The 20,146-nt window shown below is 41.2% G+C and overlaps 2 protein-coding genes across 2 annotated transcripts; one reads left to right on the forward strand and one right to left on the reverse strand.

Moving 5' to 3' along the window:
• Positions 1-6: 6 nt before the first annotated feature.
• On the reverse strand, positions 7-542 carry LOC117624386 (delta-9 acyl-lipid desaturase 2-like; the record flags this gene model as incomplete). Its single annotated transcript, XM_034355589.1, has 2 exons — positions 142-542; positions 7-33 (listed from the first exon to the last, which is right to left on the reverse strand). Coding segments are annotated over exons 1-2 (324 nt in total), but the record flags the coding sequence as incomplete, so codon positions are not given.
• Positions 543-2,938: 2,396 nt separating this feature from the next.
• On the forward strand, positions 2,939-9,810 carry LOC117625564 (clumping factor A-like). The gene is made up of 3 exons (XM_034357105.1): positions 2,939-3,057; positions 3,155-3,307; positions 9,519-9,810. The coding sequence occupies exons 1-3, from the start codon at positions 2,939-2,941 to the stop codon at positions 9,808-9,810; spliced, it is 564 nt and encodes a 187-aa protein (XP_034212996.1).
• Positions 9,811-20,146: the final 10,336 nt, after the last annotated feature.

A 20,146-nucleotide genomic window follows, 5' to 3' on the forward strand; every position in this document is an offset into this window, starting at 1 on the left:
TCGGTGTGTGCTCACCCATTCAATTGGACTTCCCTGCAAACCCAAAACAACAAACAGAAAATCGTAAAAGTAGACCCAAAAAAGAAAGAACATAAACAACAAAACTTGCAAAATGTTTCTCAAAAATGAGATTTGACATACCTCAAGTGCGAGAACCCCACAGTAGGCAAACAAGTACTCAAGCAATTTTGGAACCCTAAAACTTCTATGAGCAAGATTTCTATGGTAAGAAAGAGTGATTCCAAAACCGGTCAGAAAGGCCAGCCAAAAGGCCACCAAAAACGCAGTCCAAGTGAAGTAAAACGGTGCAAACAAAGCCAGGCAATGCACACTCAAGAACATACCAGCTGTCACAAGGTCTAGAAGATTCCATTTCCTCCCCAAGAAATTTGCACAAGGGGTCATGAGAATGGTGACCCAAACTTTCAAAAGCCCCATAATGAGAGAGAGAGAGAGAGAGAGAGAGAGAATGGGACTCTTTTTTGAGCCAATGGTTTTGAGGATTGTATGAGAGACAAAGGATTGCTGCTTGGGAAAGTTGGCCATGACTTTGGCCATTACTTATAGTGAAGCAATTTAATTCAAAGCTGCCCTGTCAGGACATGGTAGGTGATGGCACTTACTTATTGTAATTTCCCCAAACCCCAAACAAATTCAATTAGCGTGTTCTTTGTGTTTCTATTTTTAAATGAAAATTCACAGTTAGAAAGTAACCTACTACTATAATTTAATTGTCACGCCTCAACCCAAACCATATGCACCATGCTTGCTTCATAGAGAGAGTATCATCAAGGGCTAGAGGCCAAACCATATGCAAACCCAGCTGAAGCTCTTATGACCCATCAAACCGCTTGAGCCAATTTCATTAGAATGTCAGACAGAGTAAGAGCTAGTAGTTATAAAGCCTGCTTTTGACAACCACCTAAACAGTAACTTCAATACTTGTCCTTCTCAAATTAATTAATACTTAACTTCCAGGTCGATTCAAAAGACATAAACTTCAAATAATATGAAACTAATCTGTCTCTGAATCCAAGGAATACTTCTTGGTTTTCATATTGGCCGTTAGAAAGTAGTGAGATTCAAGTTATGAGAGCACTAGAGTTTCCGATTTCACCATAGCCAATTCTACCCAATTCCCGTAGCATGTTAATCCTAATTATTCTCCATGTTGACAATTGATTTTCCCTACTTTATTCGATACTCCATCCCTGGTTATACCAAAAGTATTCTTATTACCAACCCACTCTATCCCTAGTAATGGAATTAAGATAATAAGAACTCATTAAATTCCTTGGAAACCCTACAAAACAACCACATAAGTCATGACAAACATCCCTGTCTAATCATGTAACTCATGGCATCTATTACAAGAAGCAACCCCAAATTGGATATTCCTATCGTCAATTTAGCACCAAAACAATTAAATGTTGGCCAAACATTCAAAGCATTAAGCATGGTAATAGATACTCAACATGGAAAAATACTTGGAATTAACATTGACTAAAGTAATTGAGTATTCATGGCTAGGCTACATCGTAGCCCAAGCAAGAAGAAATTAGTTCATGACAACTTTAATAAAAACCATGATAAATAATATCATAGGAAAGAAGTAACCAATTGAAGATTTGATCTCTGCACGATAGCAAGTCTAGCTCCTCTGCACGATAGCAACTCTAGCTCCAGGTTGTCTTCTTTGTCTCTCTAAAACTCTCTCTCTCTCTCCTTTGAGTGTTTTGGCTATGAGTATGAATGTGTAGGAATTTTAGGGTAGATGATGGAGGATGGATGATGGGTAATGGATCCTTTCAACAATGACCTAAACTCCCTATTTATAAAACTCCTAGAAATCCTACCTAAGGAATAATTACAATTGTTATAAAAATAGGATTCCTTCTAAAATAAGGTCTTCTTTATTTCTCCTTGTTTGACTTGATAAGACTTGCACCATCTTGAACTAGGAAATTTGACAACATTCCTTGCAACAAAAGGAATGACTTGGCTTCTTTTTAATTGATCTTCATCTTCTTGCCTTTTTTAGCACACTGTCTCTTATTTCACAATTCCTTCACAAATCTCACAAAACCAATTAAAAACAACCAATTTAATCCAAGAAATTAATAAATAAATAAGCAAAAGAGGCATAAAATATATATAAAATATAGACTTAACAGTAATCTAAAAATATTTTAGAATATGCTATTAAACCTAATCTTCTTACAACTCCAAGTTTAAATTAGAGAATATTAGAATAAATATTAAAAATAGACAATAGCTAATCGGTTGAATGATTTGCTGTGATTACAAATGTCAACAGTATAAAGTATACATATGTCCTACAATCAACCGGGCTTTATATCTAAGGCTTAGAAGCCGTGATCCACCTTCGGTGGGATTTGATTTACACTAACTTAATTAGAAAAGTAAATATATTACAATAAATAAATTGGGTAAATTTCACTTTACTACGTGGAAGTTTACTGAAATTAAGAGTTTACCACCTAAAGTTTTTTTCGTGTCAACTTCGTACCTAAAATTTGATATTCTTATAACTTTCATACCTCCGTTATAATGTCTGTCAAGTCATCTGTTAAACGACGACGTGGCAATTAGTGGGCCTATAAAGATCCACTCATATTGCGCCATGTGGATGGACACATATAAAAGATAAAAAATAAAAAAAAAATTTGTTTTGATAAGAAAAGATAAAAATTATTAAATAAAAAAGTTAAAATAAAATTATTCAATTTAGATTTTAAATGATTTTTAAAGAGTTACAAAGTTGATAGACTTTAATTGAATTTAATTGAGTTGGACTGAATTCTACAAACTCCACATAGATTTTGACTGAATTCGTGTATAGATTTTAATTGAGTTTGTTAGAATTTTATTATTGATCTTAATGGAGTTTATAGTGATGGAGGTGGTGGTGATGACGATGGCGATGACGGTGGCGATGGTGGTTTGTGGGGGAGGTAGGGGTAGTAGTGGTGGTGGCAGTGGGAGTGAGGTGGTGAAGGAGGTGGGGGTGATAGTGATGGTGGTGGTGGGAGTGAGGTGATGGAGCTAGTGGTGGTGGTGGTGGTGGTGGAGGTGGTGGCGGTGGCGGTAGCGGTGGCAATGATGGTGGTGATGGTAGCCGTACCTATGGTAGTGGTGACGGTAGGGCTAATAGTGGGGGTGATAGAGGTGGTGAAGGTGGGGGTAAGGGTGGTGCAGGCAATGTCAGTGATGGTGATGATGCTCGTGGTGACGGTGGGGGTGATGGTGGGGGTGATGGTGGGGCTAGTAGTGGTGATGGCGTTGGGTGGTGGTGGAGGTGGCGGTGGCGATGGTGGTGACGGTGGCGGCGGCGGCTATGGTGAAACAAAAACTAGAAACCGCTCATCAATTTGGAAACCAACCCTTCATCAATCCCATCCCCAACCCCATCTTCATCCTTCACCCCTCCCCACCCTAACCCTCCCTCCTCTCTCCTTTCTCCTCCTTAATATCCCAGCCGCCACCCTAAATTGCCACCAACAACAACCAACCCAAACCGTCAGTTCCCCCAACTTCTCCTACATCGACGACCAAAAGTTTGGAGTGAGCTCAGAAATCAGAATTGGGTCTCCTTTGTATGCTTTCCCAGACTTCCTTTTCTCGTCTCCCTATCTTTGCTTTCTTATCCTGGACAAGATCTTGATTGGGTCATATCATATGGGTTTCATTTCTGCTCTTTTTTTTCTTCATAGTTTCACACTATTTTTTAGGCTCTTTCGTTTCCCTTAATATATTTTGGTATGATATCGGTGCACTCACTGTGCAACCATCAATTATTGAAAATGGTGAGGAAGGGGGTGAGTGAAGGTTGGGCTGCCATAGTGTATTCGGGTCAGGGTGTGTTGGGGTAGTTTGAAGAAATAGATGAAGGAAGAGAGAAAAATAGGGAGATAGAAGGAGGATGGGATGGGAAGGGAGGATAAGAGAAGGTGGGTTGCGATGAGGAGAGGATGGGGAGGGAGAGGGAGATAGGATGGGTGGCGATGAGGAGAGGACGGGAAGGGAAGGGAGGAAAGGGCAGATCTGCTCATTTTTTATTTTTTATTATTTATTTTTTAACCACATTTCACAATTAAGTTACATGGAAGACTTGACAGAAAGACTAATGGAGGTAGAAAAGTGATAGGAAATCAAATTTTTATATATGAAGTTGACATAAAAAAATCTTCATGTAGCAAATTCATAATCTCATGAAACTTGTTGGTAATAAACTAAAATTTACCCTAACATATATTACAATTGACAGGACCCGATCCCAATTTCACTTTGGAATTCGAACCAAGCCTTGTGCGTGTCCGACATCTGGCAGCCTTCGGGCACAAATGACCATTTTACCCCTCCTGCTACAGTTACTAGGAAAACTTTCTTTGGACTTCTGCCGAAAATTCGGCAAAGTCTCTCCTGTATTTTGACCAAACCCAAATTTTTCCACCTGTCAAACAATCAAATAAATCTACACCAACTGCCAGAATTGAATAACCAAGTATTCACCAGCTCCAGTTTTCCACTCAAACTAGATATCAGAGCATTTTCTAAATTTTATAGGGTTTCAAGGGCTTTTCTACAAAACTCTACCTCTTTTGGTGGCGCGGAAGCTATGAATGGCCCGGTGGTGGATCCTGCGCACTTCTACGGCCTGGGGGCGAAAAACAGTTTGAAAATGTGAGTGGACCAAACATAAGATTCTTGAAAACAGTTTACAATCATAATAACCCCCATTTAAAGCTAAGTAAGGATATAAATCGATGATTTGTCTATATGTCGATACAAGGTATTCAAATAAGCATGTAAAAACATACTGATGAATATACTCGTATAACTGAACAAATATATAAAGATATAAATGCGCGAATATCAAGAAACTGGTATAAAATAACTGAAAGTCATAAGTGGATAAAAGAAAGTTCAAAATCCTTTGAAACTACCAACTATTTGTACCCCTGTCATATCCGTCAATTCCCTTGGCAGGTCTCGGGCGTCACGCAGTCTACCCGAGTCGCAAACTGGTGAAATCAGGGGACTATGATCAGCCTGATCCGCCGGCAGGTCTCGATGACACCAAGTCGACTCGAGCCGCTCTGGCAAGATACAGGGGACCGTAGTCAGCCTGATCCGCAATCCTGGCAGGTCTCGGGGACATAGAGTCAGCCGAGCCGCAATCCTGGCAGGTCTCGGGACACCAAGTCTGCCGAGCCGCAAATCCTAGCACTCACGGTCCGAGCGTCCCCAAAACTCGTGAGGCAAAGTCAAGTGCACTGACTGAACTGTAAACAGACTGGATGTGCGTAGACATCGGTCCGTCTGAGGGTAATCACCAAATGAAAGGGTGGGTACATGGTGGTTCTAAACAACTATTTTAGAAAAACCTGATAAGTCTCTGTAATCTGATAAATCTGAAGTAAGCTGCCATTTCTGTATCACAAATCTCAAATCTACTGCTCAACTGAGTAATATAAAAATTAGGATGCTTTACGCTACATTTCATGCTCGGAAAACATGTAATAACACTTATTCAAGATTAGATACTGAAATTTATTCAGATAAGCTGATTTTATAAAAACTTATTTATATAAAATTAATATAAAATCAGTTATAAAATCTTATTTATATAAATCATCTCTCTGCTTATTTATATAAAAGCCTGTATGAAAGAAAGTCCACTCACAGTTGATCCGAGCTAGTTGGACCCTTCAAAGGCCCCTCCTGCGGGTCGATCGGACCCCTGGTGCCTGATTAACCATGGATAATAAATTAATAAACTGCTGAATAAAAAGAATTTAAATTAAACAACCTGCCCCCGGCTCCTAGAAATACGTGCACTCGCTTTAAAGTTACTCCTATGCCCACATTAGCCTTTCAGACTCTTAGATCAGTTTTGAAAGACCCGACGCTTAACTAAGCGATAAACTGACAGATCGGCCGATCCGGAACCCGTGGGGTCCACGATCTCCAATGGCCAATCTGGGCTTCTCTGAAAGTTCCTCATAGAGAAGGAACCATGTTCCGCGAATTTGGTCCGAAACGGACGGTCGGATTAGCCAAAATCGCGTTATCGCTTAAAATTCAAACCCTAGACCCAGGGTTCGCGATTTCGGAGTATCCGGGACTCCGATTCGCAATGCGTCGAATCCTACACGATCCTGGAATCATGTAGACCGACATATCCAAGATTTAGTACGATCCAACGATTGGACGACACTGCACCCAAGGATCGCGCGATATGAAAAATCCGTTAGGGGCTCAAACGGACTCCGAATCGAGATCCGCGAAATCCTACGCGCTCGTGACGACACGAGGATCTCAAAACTGTCCAGAGTCATTCCACCACCCTCGCCCATGCGCCGCCACACGCGCGGGCAGATTCGGGTGTCCAAAGCGATTTTGGGTTGCCGGAAAACCTCGAAACCAATACTCCAAACTCCTATCCTAGGTAAAACACCCCATTTGGAGTCACTTTTGTTCTTGGACATACCCCAAAAAGTGACCGAAAACGGCCGATCACGGCGGCCAAAGTTCCAGCCAAATTTCAAGTCGAAAATCGAACGTTCTAGAGCCAAAATCGATCGAAACTCATACATCCATCAGCTAGAACACGAAAAATAGCTGAGAAACCATACCTTACTAGATCGATTTGGTGGAGAATTGAAGGAGAAAAACGAGCTGGAAGTTTGAACTGAAAATCGGCAAACAATGGCAGATTCCGACGAGCTCCGGCCACGGCAACGGCGGCGACGGGTCAGGAAATGATGGCGGTCGAGTGGTGGTTCGTTTGGTACCAACGACGGAGATCGGCTCCAAGTGTGGCGGCCGTGGCGACGTCGAGAAGGAGGAAAGGTCGGGCTGCTCGTGGGAATCGGGAGGAGAGAGAGAGAGAGGAGAGAGAAATGAGGAGAGAGAAGAAGAAGGGGGATAAAAATCTGACTTTTTGGCCAAATTACCATTTTGCCCTTTGCGGTATTTTGATCGTATTTTCTTTGTTACAACTCCGATTCGAGTCTACTCCGTGTCTACGGACTCGTTTCGCCGTGTTCTATGCAACGGCGCAAGCGGAATTGCCAAATTCTTTCTCGATCAAAAAGTCAACTTTTTCTCTATTAAAATATGTGAGGGCAAACTTGTCTTTTTGCTAGAAGATATTAATCCTACTTTTTAGATATTTTGTTATTTTCTTGATATTTTGTTTTGGGTTATTACAACAATAATAATATTTCTTAATACTCTCCCTCAATTTGGATAGTGAATATTATGAACTCCCAACTTGTCAAGTAGTGTCACAAATTGATCCTTTCCCAAAGCCTTTGTAAATACATCTGCTAACTGGAAGCGTGCATGTACATATGAAGGACAAATCATTCTAGTTTGCAATTTTTCTCGAACTATGCGACAATCTATTTCAATGTGCTTTGTGCACTCATGAAAAATAGGATTCGCTGCAATGTACAAAGCTGCCTCGTTATCACAAAACAATGGCATATGAGCTATTTGTGGAACTTTTAAATCTTGTAATATATATCGCAACCAAGTGAGCTCCAAACATGTATTAGCCATAGCTTGATATTTAGCTTCTGCTGATGATCTTGAAACATTGGCTTGTTTCTTGGATTTCCATGGGATGAGAGAATTTCCAAGGAAAATACAATATCTTGTAACAGACCTTTTTGTGGCACAACAACCACCCCAATCTGAATCACAAAAGATTTTAAGGCAATATGATGGGGGTCCTGTGTGCCCTATAATGTTAGCTAGAAAAGCATAATGGGTATAAGATAAATGGGAGTAAGAAAGAAAATGAGAGTGAGGATATCGAGTACCTGATACAGAATGAGGCATCGAAGCAGATTGGTTGACTTGGTTGGACATGTGGTAGAATTCATGCCAAGCCGAAGGTTGCTTAGGACGAAGAGACTATCATGGAGGAATGATGGGTTGTGTGCAAGGATTTGACTCAGGGGTTAAAAAAGGAGAATTTAGAGGTGTAGGGTCAGCTAAAATGGGAGGTGTGGGGTCAGCTGAATAGGGAGGTGTGGGGTCGACTGGTTGTGAAGGGGAGCCAAATGATGTGGAAGAAGTGGGCTGCAATTTCTATAAAAAAAAAAAAACAAAAGTTCTCATATTTAAGTGAGATTTTAAAACAAAAACAATGTAAATATCAATGATGTAAAGAAAAAACAAAAAAAAAATGCAAAAAACAAAACAAAAACTGCAAACAAAAACAAAAAGAGCAATAAAAACAAAAACTAATTTTATAGAAAAGAAAAAAAAACTACACTACAGAGTATGGGGAAAAATAAACATATTAATAAGCGAGGAACCAAAATGTAAAACCATGATGAAAGTACTAAAACGGAAATGGAAACTACAATCCACGTTCTTGTTTGTTTGGTTTCTTCCATGGTAAAATTGATTGGGCACCGAACTAAGAGAATCGAAGGAGAAAAAGAAATGAGAGAGAAGAATTGATTGACCTGGATGAGCCAAACAACACCGATGATGGCTGCGACACTTCACTAGACAACGGCTTGGATATCATGGTGCTACAGTCCCCAGATTGCTGGACTGTTCTAGCCAAAATTGGCCATAAACTCCAGCTGTTTGGGTTGGCTATTTTAGGGAGATGATAGGGAAGGTGATGGCGAGCAACTTTTGTAAAGGAATGATAGAAAGACAAGGCCATTACGGCGACGGAAAGTGGCCGTGAAATTGGGTTTGCGGCAGGCCACGACTGCTGGACTATTCCAGCCAAAATTGGCCACGAACGTCGGCTATTTGGGTTGGATATTTTGGGAGATGATAGAGGAGGCTAGCAACTTTTGAGAAGAAACGACGATGAGATAAGGTCGTTACAACGATGGCAAGTCGCCGAGAAATTGGGAATATGCTGCCTTGTTTTCTAGTTGGGAGAGAGGGGAAGGATGAGATCTTATTTGGGCCAAGGTTTTAAACAAATAGGGTAAAATTGTATTTTACCTTTCTAATTTAGACAGGCCCAACGAATTCGTTGGGCCTCCTCTTTGACCAAATCCAAAATAAAATTTAATTCCTAGGTATTAAAACCCAAACAGAAATACTCTATGTCTCAAATCCTAATTAATAAGGATTGTTATGTCTAATGTTTGCGTGACTTGTGGATATTGACTTACTTTCCTTACACACCAAGAATTCCTATTATAATTGTAATTTATTTACTTTAATTCCTGATTTCTTACTGTAAATAGATTTAGGAATTTATTATTTACTTGCCCATTCAGGTTTCGTTGTATTATAAATATGACCTCCCACAAGGAGAAGGATACACAGAAAATTCCCACAAACAAATATTCTCTCACAGTTTTCATATTTTAGCATGGTATAAGAGCGGCAATCTTGGAATTGCTGACTCTAGTTTCAAACCCCCGCTGCCGCTATGGGGGTTGATTTTTTCAACCCTCATGGATGTAGCACCACCGACTCCTTCTCTTCTTCTCAACCAACCATAGTCGAGTTGAGTGCCCAGATGGCTCAGCTCCTCCAGATGCATATTTTGACCCCGAATTTGATCCTGAATTTGGATCTTATTTTGATGACCCCGAACCCGATCCGGAATCAAGATCCTATTTTGATGACCCCGACTATGACGACGACGACTACCCCGACTCTGACAATGACCTTGACCCCCACTCCGATGATGACCCCGACCCTGAATTTGTCTCTGATTCATACCCCGATCCCGACTTCGACTCTGACTCTAGCCCCGACTCAGGATCATATCCTGATCCGAGTTCCTACTAAACCTGTATCCCATGCCTCTTCCGCTGCACAAATTATGACTTCTCGACTAACGACCTCGACACATGAACCAGATTGCGCATATTGTGGTGATCCGGGACACACTCGTGAGACTTGTTTTAAATTGCATGGCTACCCCAATTGATGGGCCACTCTTAAAGATCGAGGACAACGTAATACGACTAGTAATGGTACTAGTTATGGATTCCATACTTCCGATAAGATTGATTTCAGGAGCTGGATAATTGATTCGGTGCAACTGATCATATGATGTTTGATCCTGATGATTTTCTGAATACTACACAACCTCGACAAACTTGTATTGCAAATTCCAATGCAGTTACTTATCCTGTGACAGGGGCTGGCACTGTTGCACTCTCATCCTCTCTCTCAGTGTCTAATACTTTACATGTTCCATCTTTATTCACTAAATTGTTGTCAGTTAGTCAGCTTACTGAACAATTGAATGGTTGTGTACTCATTTACCCGAGTTTTTGTTTGCTTCAGGATATTCATACTAAGGAGATTCTTGATCGTGGTACTAAGAAAGGGGGGCTATATTATGTCGATGACTTCAGTCCCGGTATGGCTAATAGTGTGATGCATCCCTTTGATAGCAAACAAAGCAAATCTGAGTGTGGCACCGTCGATTCGGACATCCGTCTTTTAGTTATATGAAGCATCTTATACTAGATTTATTCTCATATTTCAAGGACTCCAACTTCACATGTGATACTTGTATTTTGGCCAAGAGTCACCAAGTGCCCTACCCGTTAATCCAATCTGATATCTAGGGACCTTCACCTATCACTGCTCCTTCTGGTGTTCAATGGTTTGTCACATTCATAGATGATTGTACACGGATAACATGAATTTATTTGCTGAAGAATAAAAACGAAGTGTTTTCCCGTTTTCAGTCCTTCCACAAACAGATGAAAACTCAGTTTAATGCTCAAATCCAAATTCTTCGCTTAGACAATGGTGGAGAATTCGTCAATCATGAATTTCAAACTTACTTCCAACAACATGGAATTATCCATGAGACAACTTGTCCTCAGACACCGCAACAAAATGGTATTGTTGAAAGAAAGAATTGACATATTCTTGAAACCACCCGAGCACTTCTGATTGGCGCTCATGTTCCTCGCTATCATTGGGATGATGCTATTGTCACCGCGGTTCACCTGATCAACCGCATGCCTTCTGGTGTATTGACCTTTAGAACTCCCTTATAGGTGCTTGTGCAACACAGACCTCTGCCCTCTGTTTTGGTACTCACACCCCGAATCTTTGGATGTGTGGCTTTCGTTCATCTCCACAAAAATCAACGTAGCAAACTTGATCCCTGTGCGCTTCGTTGTGTTTTTGTAGGTTATGCCACTCATTAGAAAGGCTACCGTTGTTATCACCCTCCTACCTGACGTACCTATGTCACTTTGGATTTGACCTTTCTGGAATCTGAGCTGTTCTTCCATGACCCATCATCCAATTCTACGCTTCATGAGGAGATACGAAGTGAAGAGCAGAATTGGAGCAACTTGGAAAACGAAGAAATTCTCCTATGTACAGAAATGATCGATCGTCCCGAGTCTGGAGCACAAGATTACTCTTTGCAAAAAAGTGATTAATCGCCCATTCATAGCGATCAATCGCCCATTCATAGCGATCAATTGCCTGACCAACCTGATCCATGCAAAGATATTTCTAATCCGAGTCTCACACCTACTGAAAATATAGAACAACAAGATGGAGACCCCTCTTTAACTCAACAGTACCAATAGACCAATCTCCTAAGAATATCCTTGAGGTAACTACTCCTACTAGACTTTTGCATTTAGAGGATAAAACTATTGGATATTAATTACCTTTCAGACAAATCGTGGGAAGCCACCAAACCGTTATTCTCCTAATATTGGCAAGATATCCAAGTATCCAATTGCAAATCATGTATCCATTGAGAAGCTGTCTGAACCACTCAAGGCTTTTGTGCATCAGTTGTCTACTATCCATATTCCAACCAAGGTCTCTGAAGCATTGAAAGATCATAAGTGGGTCCAAGCTATAAAAGAGGAGATGAAAGCTCTTGAGAAAAATCAGACTTGGACATTGGAGACTATACCACGAGGAAAAAAGACTATCGGATGTAGATGGGTGTTTACTATAAAACACAACGCAGATGGATCTATCGAGTGATATAAGGTAAGACTTGTAGCAAAAGGGTACACACAAACCTATGGTATAGACTATGAAGAAACCTTTGCTCTAGTTACAAAGTTAAACACCATCAGAGTCTTATTGTCCCTTGCAGCTAAGTTGGATTGGCCACAACGCCAGTTTGATGTAAAGAATGCTTTTCTACATGCAAACTCACGGATGAGGTGTACATTGACATTTCTCCTGGATATAATACTACTTAGACTGGAACAGTTTGCAGGTTACAAAAAGCATTGTATAGATTGAAACAGTCACCACGTGCATGGTTTGGACGGTTCACCATGGTAATGAAGAACAATTGTTTCAAACAGTGCAACTCAAATCATACTTTGTTCTTGAAACATCGGAAAGAGAAGGTAACAGCATTAATAATCTATGTTGATGATATGATTATTACTGGGAATGATAAACAGGAAATATCACAGCTACAAGACTATTTGGCTATTGAGTTTGAGATGAAGGATCTAGGTGGACTCAAGTATTTCTTGGGAATTGAGGTGGCTCGATCACAGCAAGGCATATTTCTCTTTCAACGGAAATATGTCTTGGACTTGTTGACAGACACAGGAATGCTAGATTTCAATCCTGTGGACACTCCTATTGTTCAGAATCATCATCTTGGAGAATATCCGGATCAAGTTCCAACTAACAAAAAAAGATACCAAAGGTTAGTGGGAAGATTGATCAACTTGTCACATACTCGACCAGACGTTGCTTATGCAGTGAGCATTGTCAGTCAATTTATGCAATCTCTAAGTGAAGACCACATGAATGCAGTTCTTCGGATACTTAGATATTTGAAGTCTGCACCTGGAAAATGACTTATGTTCTCAAAGCATGGTCATCTAAATATTGATGGTTATTCATATGCAGATTGGGCAAGTAATATAACAGATAGAAACTCCATATCGGGTTACTTCACATTCGTGGGAGGTAATTTGGTGATATGGAAGAGCAAGAAACAAAATGTAGTAGCTTTATCCAATGCAGAAGCCGAGTTCAGAGGCATGACTAAACGAATTTGTGAACTTCTTTGGTTAAGAAAGTCGCTTACTGAACTTGGGTATAAACCTACATCCACAATGAATCTCTTTTGTGACAACAAGGCTGCTATAGCCATTGCACAAAATCCAGTTCAGCACGATCGTACTAAACATGTTGAGGTGGATCGACACTTTATCAAACAGAAGCTTGAGGCTAAAGTGTTTCAGTTTCCTTTTGTGAAATCTGAGGATCAATTGGCAGATATTTTAACAAAGGCAATTTCCAGTAAAGCATTCCACAATTCACTGGATCAGTTGGGCATTGGCTACATCTATGTACCAACGTGAGGGGAGTGTTGGCGTGACTTGTGGATATTGACTTACTTTCCTTATACACCAAGAATTCCTATTATAATTGTAATTGGTTTACTTTAATTCCTGATTTCCTACTGTAAATAGATTTAGGAATTTATTATTTACTTGCCATTCAGGTATCGTTTTATTATAAATATGACCTCTTACAAGGAAAAGAATACACAGAAAATTCCCACAAACAAATATTCTCTCATAGTTTTCTATAACTAATTTTTCTTTAAATTTATCCTTGAGAAGATTAAAATTAGCTTGTAGAAAGTTTACAGACATCATAAACATTAAACTTGTAGCTTATAATCACAAAATCATCATCAAAGTGTTGGTTATGGTCGACCCATAGGAGGGAAATGGAAGGGGTTTGAATGCCCCAAACGTAATGGGAAGATTAAAATTAGCTTGTAGAAAGTTTTCCATTTCAATGTCAGCGGGTGGCTAACAGGTCCACCCGTCTTCAATCCCACCCGTTAAACTCAACCCGAATACTTATTTTTTCGTGTGAATTTGTGTTGTGTTAACGAGGCGTGGGCAATATTGCCAGGTCTAGCCACAAATACAACTACAACTAAATTCCATTTCCTTCCTCCCAAAGTGTGGTTGCTGGACTTCACACGACAAATAAGTAAACATGCTTTAATACAATGAAGGAAATTGAGGTTCCACCTCAAAACTAATAACCAACTGGAAGAGTGTTCCAACTCATTAGACCATCTCTAACCCAGTAGGCCAAACCCAAAAAATCCTAAATTTTAGTCAAATTCCTCTCCCAACTCAAGAAAAGTCAGGGGCTAAAAGTTGGGAAAACTCAAATCTGAGGAGGAATACCAGTCCATGTAACACCCCGACCCCAAATTAATCCCTTATTTAATTATTCAAGGGAAATTACAAATTTACCCTTGAGATAGGGGTATTTTGGTCATTTTCTTACTCGGAGAGAGTTTGGGCAGTGACTAGTATTTTTGGATAGGTCGTACTGAGACGAGTTCATAGACATGTAGTGGGCTCGAATTGGAGTTGTAACGAGAGAGATATGGTCAAAAGAAACTCAGTGGCACAATCGTAATTATTTCAAAATGGGATTTTTTTATAAAAATCAGATTTCTCTCTCTCTCTCTCTCTCTCTCTCTCTCTCTCTCTCTCTCCCCATCGGTCTCTCTCTCTCTTCTAAACTCCGGCCACCGGCCACGGCTGTGGACGAGGCCAATACCAAAAGGACCGGGGCGTCGTCCTCTTCCAGCCCCAGCCGACTCCCGCCTCCAGCTGCCGTGGTTATGCCGGAAAATGGAGAAGAAGTGGCCGGTGTCGTCCGATCTTCGCCGCCGTCGATCTCCCTCCTCCGGCCACCGATTTCGACGAGCGAGGTATGGTTTCTCACCTACTTTTCATGCTCTAGTTGCCTGTTGGGTAGGATTGGATCGATTCTTAGCGTAGCCAACTCGATTCTCAAATTGAAATTCGGTCGATTTTGGGATCGTGATTCCGACCACTTCCGGTCAGTTTTTGGGGTAGGTCCAAGAACAAAAGTGGTTCCAAATATGGTGTTATACCTAGGGTAGGAGTTTTGAGCCTTGGTTTTGAGATTTTTCGGCGATGCATAATCGCTTTGGACACCCAACGCTGCCGGCGCGTGGGCAAGGGTAGTGCGGTGGCACTGTGTCTTGATGCGATCCTTAGGTTGTCACGAGCGTGTAGGAATTCGTAGATCTCAATTTGGATACCGTTGCTTTGGAATTCGAGCCAGACCCTGTGCGTGTCCGATACTTGGCGAATGTCAGGCACAAACGACCTATTTGCCCTTCTAGTTACAAAATTAAATTTCAAAATTTGCCTGGACTTCTACCGAAAATTCGGCAGAGTCTCTCCTGTAATTTGTTCAATCCCAAAATTTCACATGTCAAAACGAGCAAGTATATTTATACAACCAACTGCCAGTATACGTAAACATACGATCCAACAGTTCTGTTCTCAAACTACGGCCAAATATCAGAGCAGTTACTCAAAATATAAAAAGGAGTTAATCGTTTTACAAAACAAAATCCTACATTACGAAGAGGCGAGGAAGATAGGAGACGGCCCGGTAGTGGATTCCTATGCACGTCTACTGCCTGGGGGCGCAAAACATTCGAAGATGTGAGTGGACAAAAATAAAGGTCTAGAAAATAGTATATGAACATATTAACCCCACTGTAAAAACAATTATGCAAAAACTGGATTTTTCCTCTTCATTATATTCGTACTGAAATCAATGCATTCACATATTTATATATGTATATGCAAATCATATTCAAGATCAATAAAACTCGCATAAAAGCACTGTAATCAATTTAAAACTACCACCTAGGTGTACCCCTTTAATTTCGTCAATTCCTGATATCCGTCAATTCTCCTGGCAGGTCTCGGTGACACAAAGTCAACCCGAGTCGCAAACTGGCAGGATTCAGGGGACCGTAGTCAGCCTGATCTGCATTCCTGGCTCTCACGGTCTGGGCATCCCCGAAACTCGTGAGGCAAATGTCAAGTGCACTGACAAAACTGAAGGCAAACTGGATGTCTGTGGACATCGTCATATCCGAAGGCAATATATACTGAAGGCAACCTGTTTCTGTAACTGGGTACCAAAAGTGGCTTAAGAAAATATAAGATTTCTGAAAGATATGATGAAAAACTGAATTTTTGATTAAATCTAGAACCCTGCTGCCATTTTGTCTAATACAAATCTCAATCTCTACTTTCCATATCTTTTTAGCATTTTAACTAGGCACATATAAATAAAGATATTTAACTTCAACAAAACATGCTAGGAAAACTACAATCAATAAAACTTATTCAAGATCAAATAATGAAATTTATTTGCATAAAATCATTTATAAAAGAAAGGTCCACTCACTTCTAGTCCGAGCTAACTGGACCTCTTGAAGGTCCCTCCTGCGGGTCTGCCTGGCGCCGGGTGCCTGATTAAACCACGATGAATATTTAATTAATAAAACTGCTTGATATAAGTATTAAATTAAAACCCTGACCCCCGGTTCCTAGAAGTGCATGCACTAACTTTAAAGTCATTCTTATGCCTACTTAAGCCTTTCAGATGGTTAGAACTGTCTTAAAAGACCTGACACTTCACTAAGTGATAAACTGCTATATTGGTCAATACAGAACCTCGTGGGGTCCACGACCTCCAATTGCCAATCTGGGAGTTCCTATAGGTTCCTCACGTGTAAATACCCATGTCCTGCTAGTCTGGTCTGAATTGGACGGTCGGATTGACCACGATCCTGTAATTACAAAATTTCTAAACCCTAGCCCTAGGGTTCGCGATTTCGGAGTATCAGGGACTCCGATTCACAATCCGTTGAATCCTACATGATTCTGGAGTTATCTAGAATAACATAGCTGAAATTGAGTACGATCCAACGGCTCAACAATATTGAACCCGGAAAACGCGCAATATGGAAAATCCGTTCGAGGCTCAAACGGTATCCAAATTGAGATCTGCGAATTCCTACGCGCTCGTGACAACCTAAGGATCGCTCAAGACTCAGCGGAACTGCACTACCCTCGCCCACGCTCCGCCACACGCGCCGGCAGCGATGGGTGTCCAAAGCGATTACGCATCGCCGGAAAAACTCAAAACCACGGCTCCAAACTCTTACCCTAGGTATAACACCATATTTGGAACCACTTTTGTTCTTGGCCCTACCCCAAAAACTGACCGAAAATGGCTGAACACGGAGGCCGAAACTCGGCCGAATTTCAATTTGAAAACTGGGCTATCTATTGTTAAAATTGATGCAAACCTATCCAACCATCAGCTAGAGCATGGAAAATGGGTAGAAATCCATACCTTACTCGACAAATTTGGAGAAAAATTGAGGGAGAACAAGCGGATTGAAATTTCTGTCAAAACCGGTCGGTTTTCTGTGATTTACGGCCAGCGCCGGCAGTTTCACGGGCTGAGGACGGTCGGAGAAGGAAGAGGAGGCGGTGGCGGTTCGAACAAGACCGGTCTCGCTGCCGGTTGTGCCCTGTGGCGGCAACGGCTATTCCTGGAAGGCGGCGGGCAGGCGAACAGCGGGAGAGGAGAGAGAGAAGGGATAAAAATCTGATTTTTCCAAATTACCGTTTTGTCCCTCATGGTATTTTAACCGTATTTTCTTCGTTAAATCTCCGATTCGAGCCCACTCCGTGTCTACGGACTCGTTTCGTCGCACTCTACGCAACGGCGTAAGTGGAATTGTCAAATTTCTTTTCAGTCAAAAAGTCAACTTTTCCTTAATAAAATATTCCAAGGGCAAAATCGTCTTTCCTCAAAATAAATTACTAATTAAATATGAATTTTTGTTTTGGGTCATTCCAGTTTGAGCCTCGAACGGATTTTTCATAGTGTGCGATTTCCGGGTTCAATACTGTTGAGCCGTTGGATCGTAATCAATTTCAGATATATTACTCTAGATAATTCCAGAATCGTGTAGGATTCGATGGATTGTGAATCGGAGTCCCGGATACTTCGAAATCGCGAACCGTATGGCTAGGGTTTAGAAATTAAGCGATTACACGATCGTGGTCAATCCGATCGTCCGATTCGGACCAGACTTGCAGGACATGGTTATTTAAATGTGAGGAACTTATAGGAACTCCCGGATTGGCAATTGGCGGTCGTGGACCCCAAGAGGTTCCGTATTGACCAATATGGAAGTTTATCACTTAGTGAGTCTCAGGTCTTTTAAGACAGTTCTAACAATCCGAAATGCTTAAGTGGGCATAAGAATCACTTTTTAAAGTTAGTGGACGCACTTCTAAGAGCCATTGGTCAAGGTTTGAATTAAATACGTATACCGAGTAGTTTTAAAATATTCATGGTGGTTTAATCAGGCAGACCCGTATGAGGGACCTTCAAGAGGTCCAGCTAGCTCGGACCAGGAGTGAGTGGACTTTTCTTTTATAAATGATTTTATGCAAATGAATTACATTATTTGATCTTGAATAAGTTTTATTGATTATGGTTTTCCTAGCATGATTTGTTGAAGTTAAGTATCTTTATTTATATGCTGCTTAGTTGAATATGCTAAAAAGATATGGAAAGTAAAATTGGAGATATATATATTTTCTTGAACCACCTTGGGTACCCAGTTATAGAAACAGGTTGCCTTCGGTATATGTTGCCTTCGGATATGATGATGTCCACAGACATCCAGGTTGCCTTCAGTTTTGTCAGCGCGCTTGACATTTGCCTCATGAGTTTTGGGGACGCCCGGACCGTGGGTGCCAGGAATGCGGATCAGGCTGACTACGGTCCCCTGAATCCTGCCAGTTTGCGGCTTGGGTTAACTTTGTGTCACCGAGACCTGCCAGGGGAATTGACGGATTATCAGGAATTGACGGATATCAGGAATTGACAGAATTAAAGGGGTACACCTAGGTGGTAGTTTTAAATTGATTTCAATGCTTTTAAGAGAGTTTTATTGACCTTGAACATGATTGGCATATACGTATATAAATATGTGGATGCAGTGATTTTGTATAACTGTTTTTACAGTAGGGCAGTAGACATGCACAGGAATCCACCACCGAGCCGTTTCCCATCTTCCGCACCTTTCCTTTGATGTAGAATTTTTGTTTTGTAAAAGGATTAACTCCTTTGTAAATTCTTAGTAGTTGCTCTGATATTTTGCCCTAGATTGAGAACTGAACTGTTGGAATGTATATTTACGTATGCTGACAGTTGGTTGTATAAATATATATACTTGTTTTGGCATGTGTAAATTATTGGTATTGAGCCAGTTACAAGGGAAACTCTGCCGGTTTTTCGGTAGAAGTCAACCTTGTTATTTTATCGTGCTTTGCATAGAAGCGCAAATAGGTCATTTGTGCCCGACATTCGCCAGGTGTCGGACACACACAGGATCCGGCTCGGATTCCAAAAAGAAATTTGGATCGGGTCCTGTCAACTTGGTATCAGAGCATTAGGTTTCATTTCTTGTAGACTTTGCACCTTGTGCATCCTCGTTTTCATGAAAATCTGTTTCTCGTGACAGTACAGATGGGCCCTAAGCGTGGTGGTGTCCGTAGAGGGACTAGACAGTCATCCCAACAAAGGGGACAGGATCCCCAGCTCGGGCAGGAGGAAGTTCTTGTTCCTGCACCGGTACCTGAACTGGTAGAGCAGTCTGTTGTTGGAGGCTCGTCAAGAGCCGTACCGGCTGTGCCTACTATGCAGGGAGATCCCAACTTCCAGCAGACTTTGGAGTTGCTGGCTCATGCTTTAGCAAGGACTGGGCAGCCTAGAGATCCCAGATATGTTGATCAAGCAAAGAGGATTGGGGCCATAGATTTTGACGGTGATGGTACCCCAGCAGTAGCTGAGGAATGGATTGAAAGGATATAGCGGATCATGGAGGTCATGGCTGTTCCACAGAACAGCAGGGTTACTCTAGCCACCTTTTTCTTGATCAGAAATGCCAGACATTGGTGGGACTCGGTTAAAAGGAGATATCGGGATCCTTTAACCATTAAAAGGAGACATTCGCCAGGTGTCGGACACGCACAGGGTTCAACTCGGATTCCAAAGTGGAATTTGGATCGGGTCCTGTCAGTCCAACTATTGCATGGATTGGATTTTTTTTTTTTTTTGTGGAGCCCACTGAGACAGAAGTAGCCACGTGCAAGGGCAAAAAACTGGGGCCCGCGACAGCTATGCTGCAGAGGGGTGTCATGGCTTTTTTTTTTTTTTAAAATATATTTATTCCAACAGTAATCCAAATCAACGATCCAAA

This window comes from Prunus dulcis, chromosome 4 (assembly GCF_902201215.1).
Source record: "Prunus dulcis chromosome 4, ALMONDv2, whole genome shotgun sequence".
Classification (NCBI taxonomy): Eukaryota; Viridiplantae; Streptophyta; class Magnoliopsida; order Rosales; family Rosaceae; genus Prunus; species Prunus dulcis.

Bases quoted from the DNA above. Each gene is read 5' to 3' on its own strand.
- LOC117625564 (XM_034357105.1), top strand. From the start codon at position 2,939: ATGGCGATGACGGTGGCGATGGTGGTTTGTGGGGGAGGTAGGGGTAGT. The intron at 3,058-3,154 runs GTGATGGAGCTA...TACCTATGGTAG, and splicing joins ATGGTGGTGGTGGGAGTGAG to TGGTGACGGTAGGGCTAATA. The intron at 3,308-9,518 runs GTGGTGGTGGAG...AACCAACCATAG, and splicing joins AGTAGTGGTGATGGCGTTGG to TCGAGTTGAGTGCCCAGATG.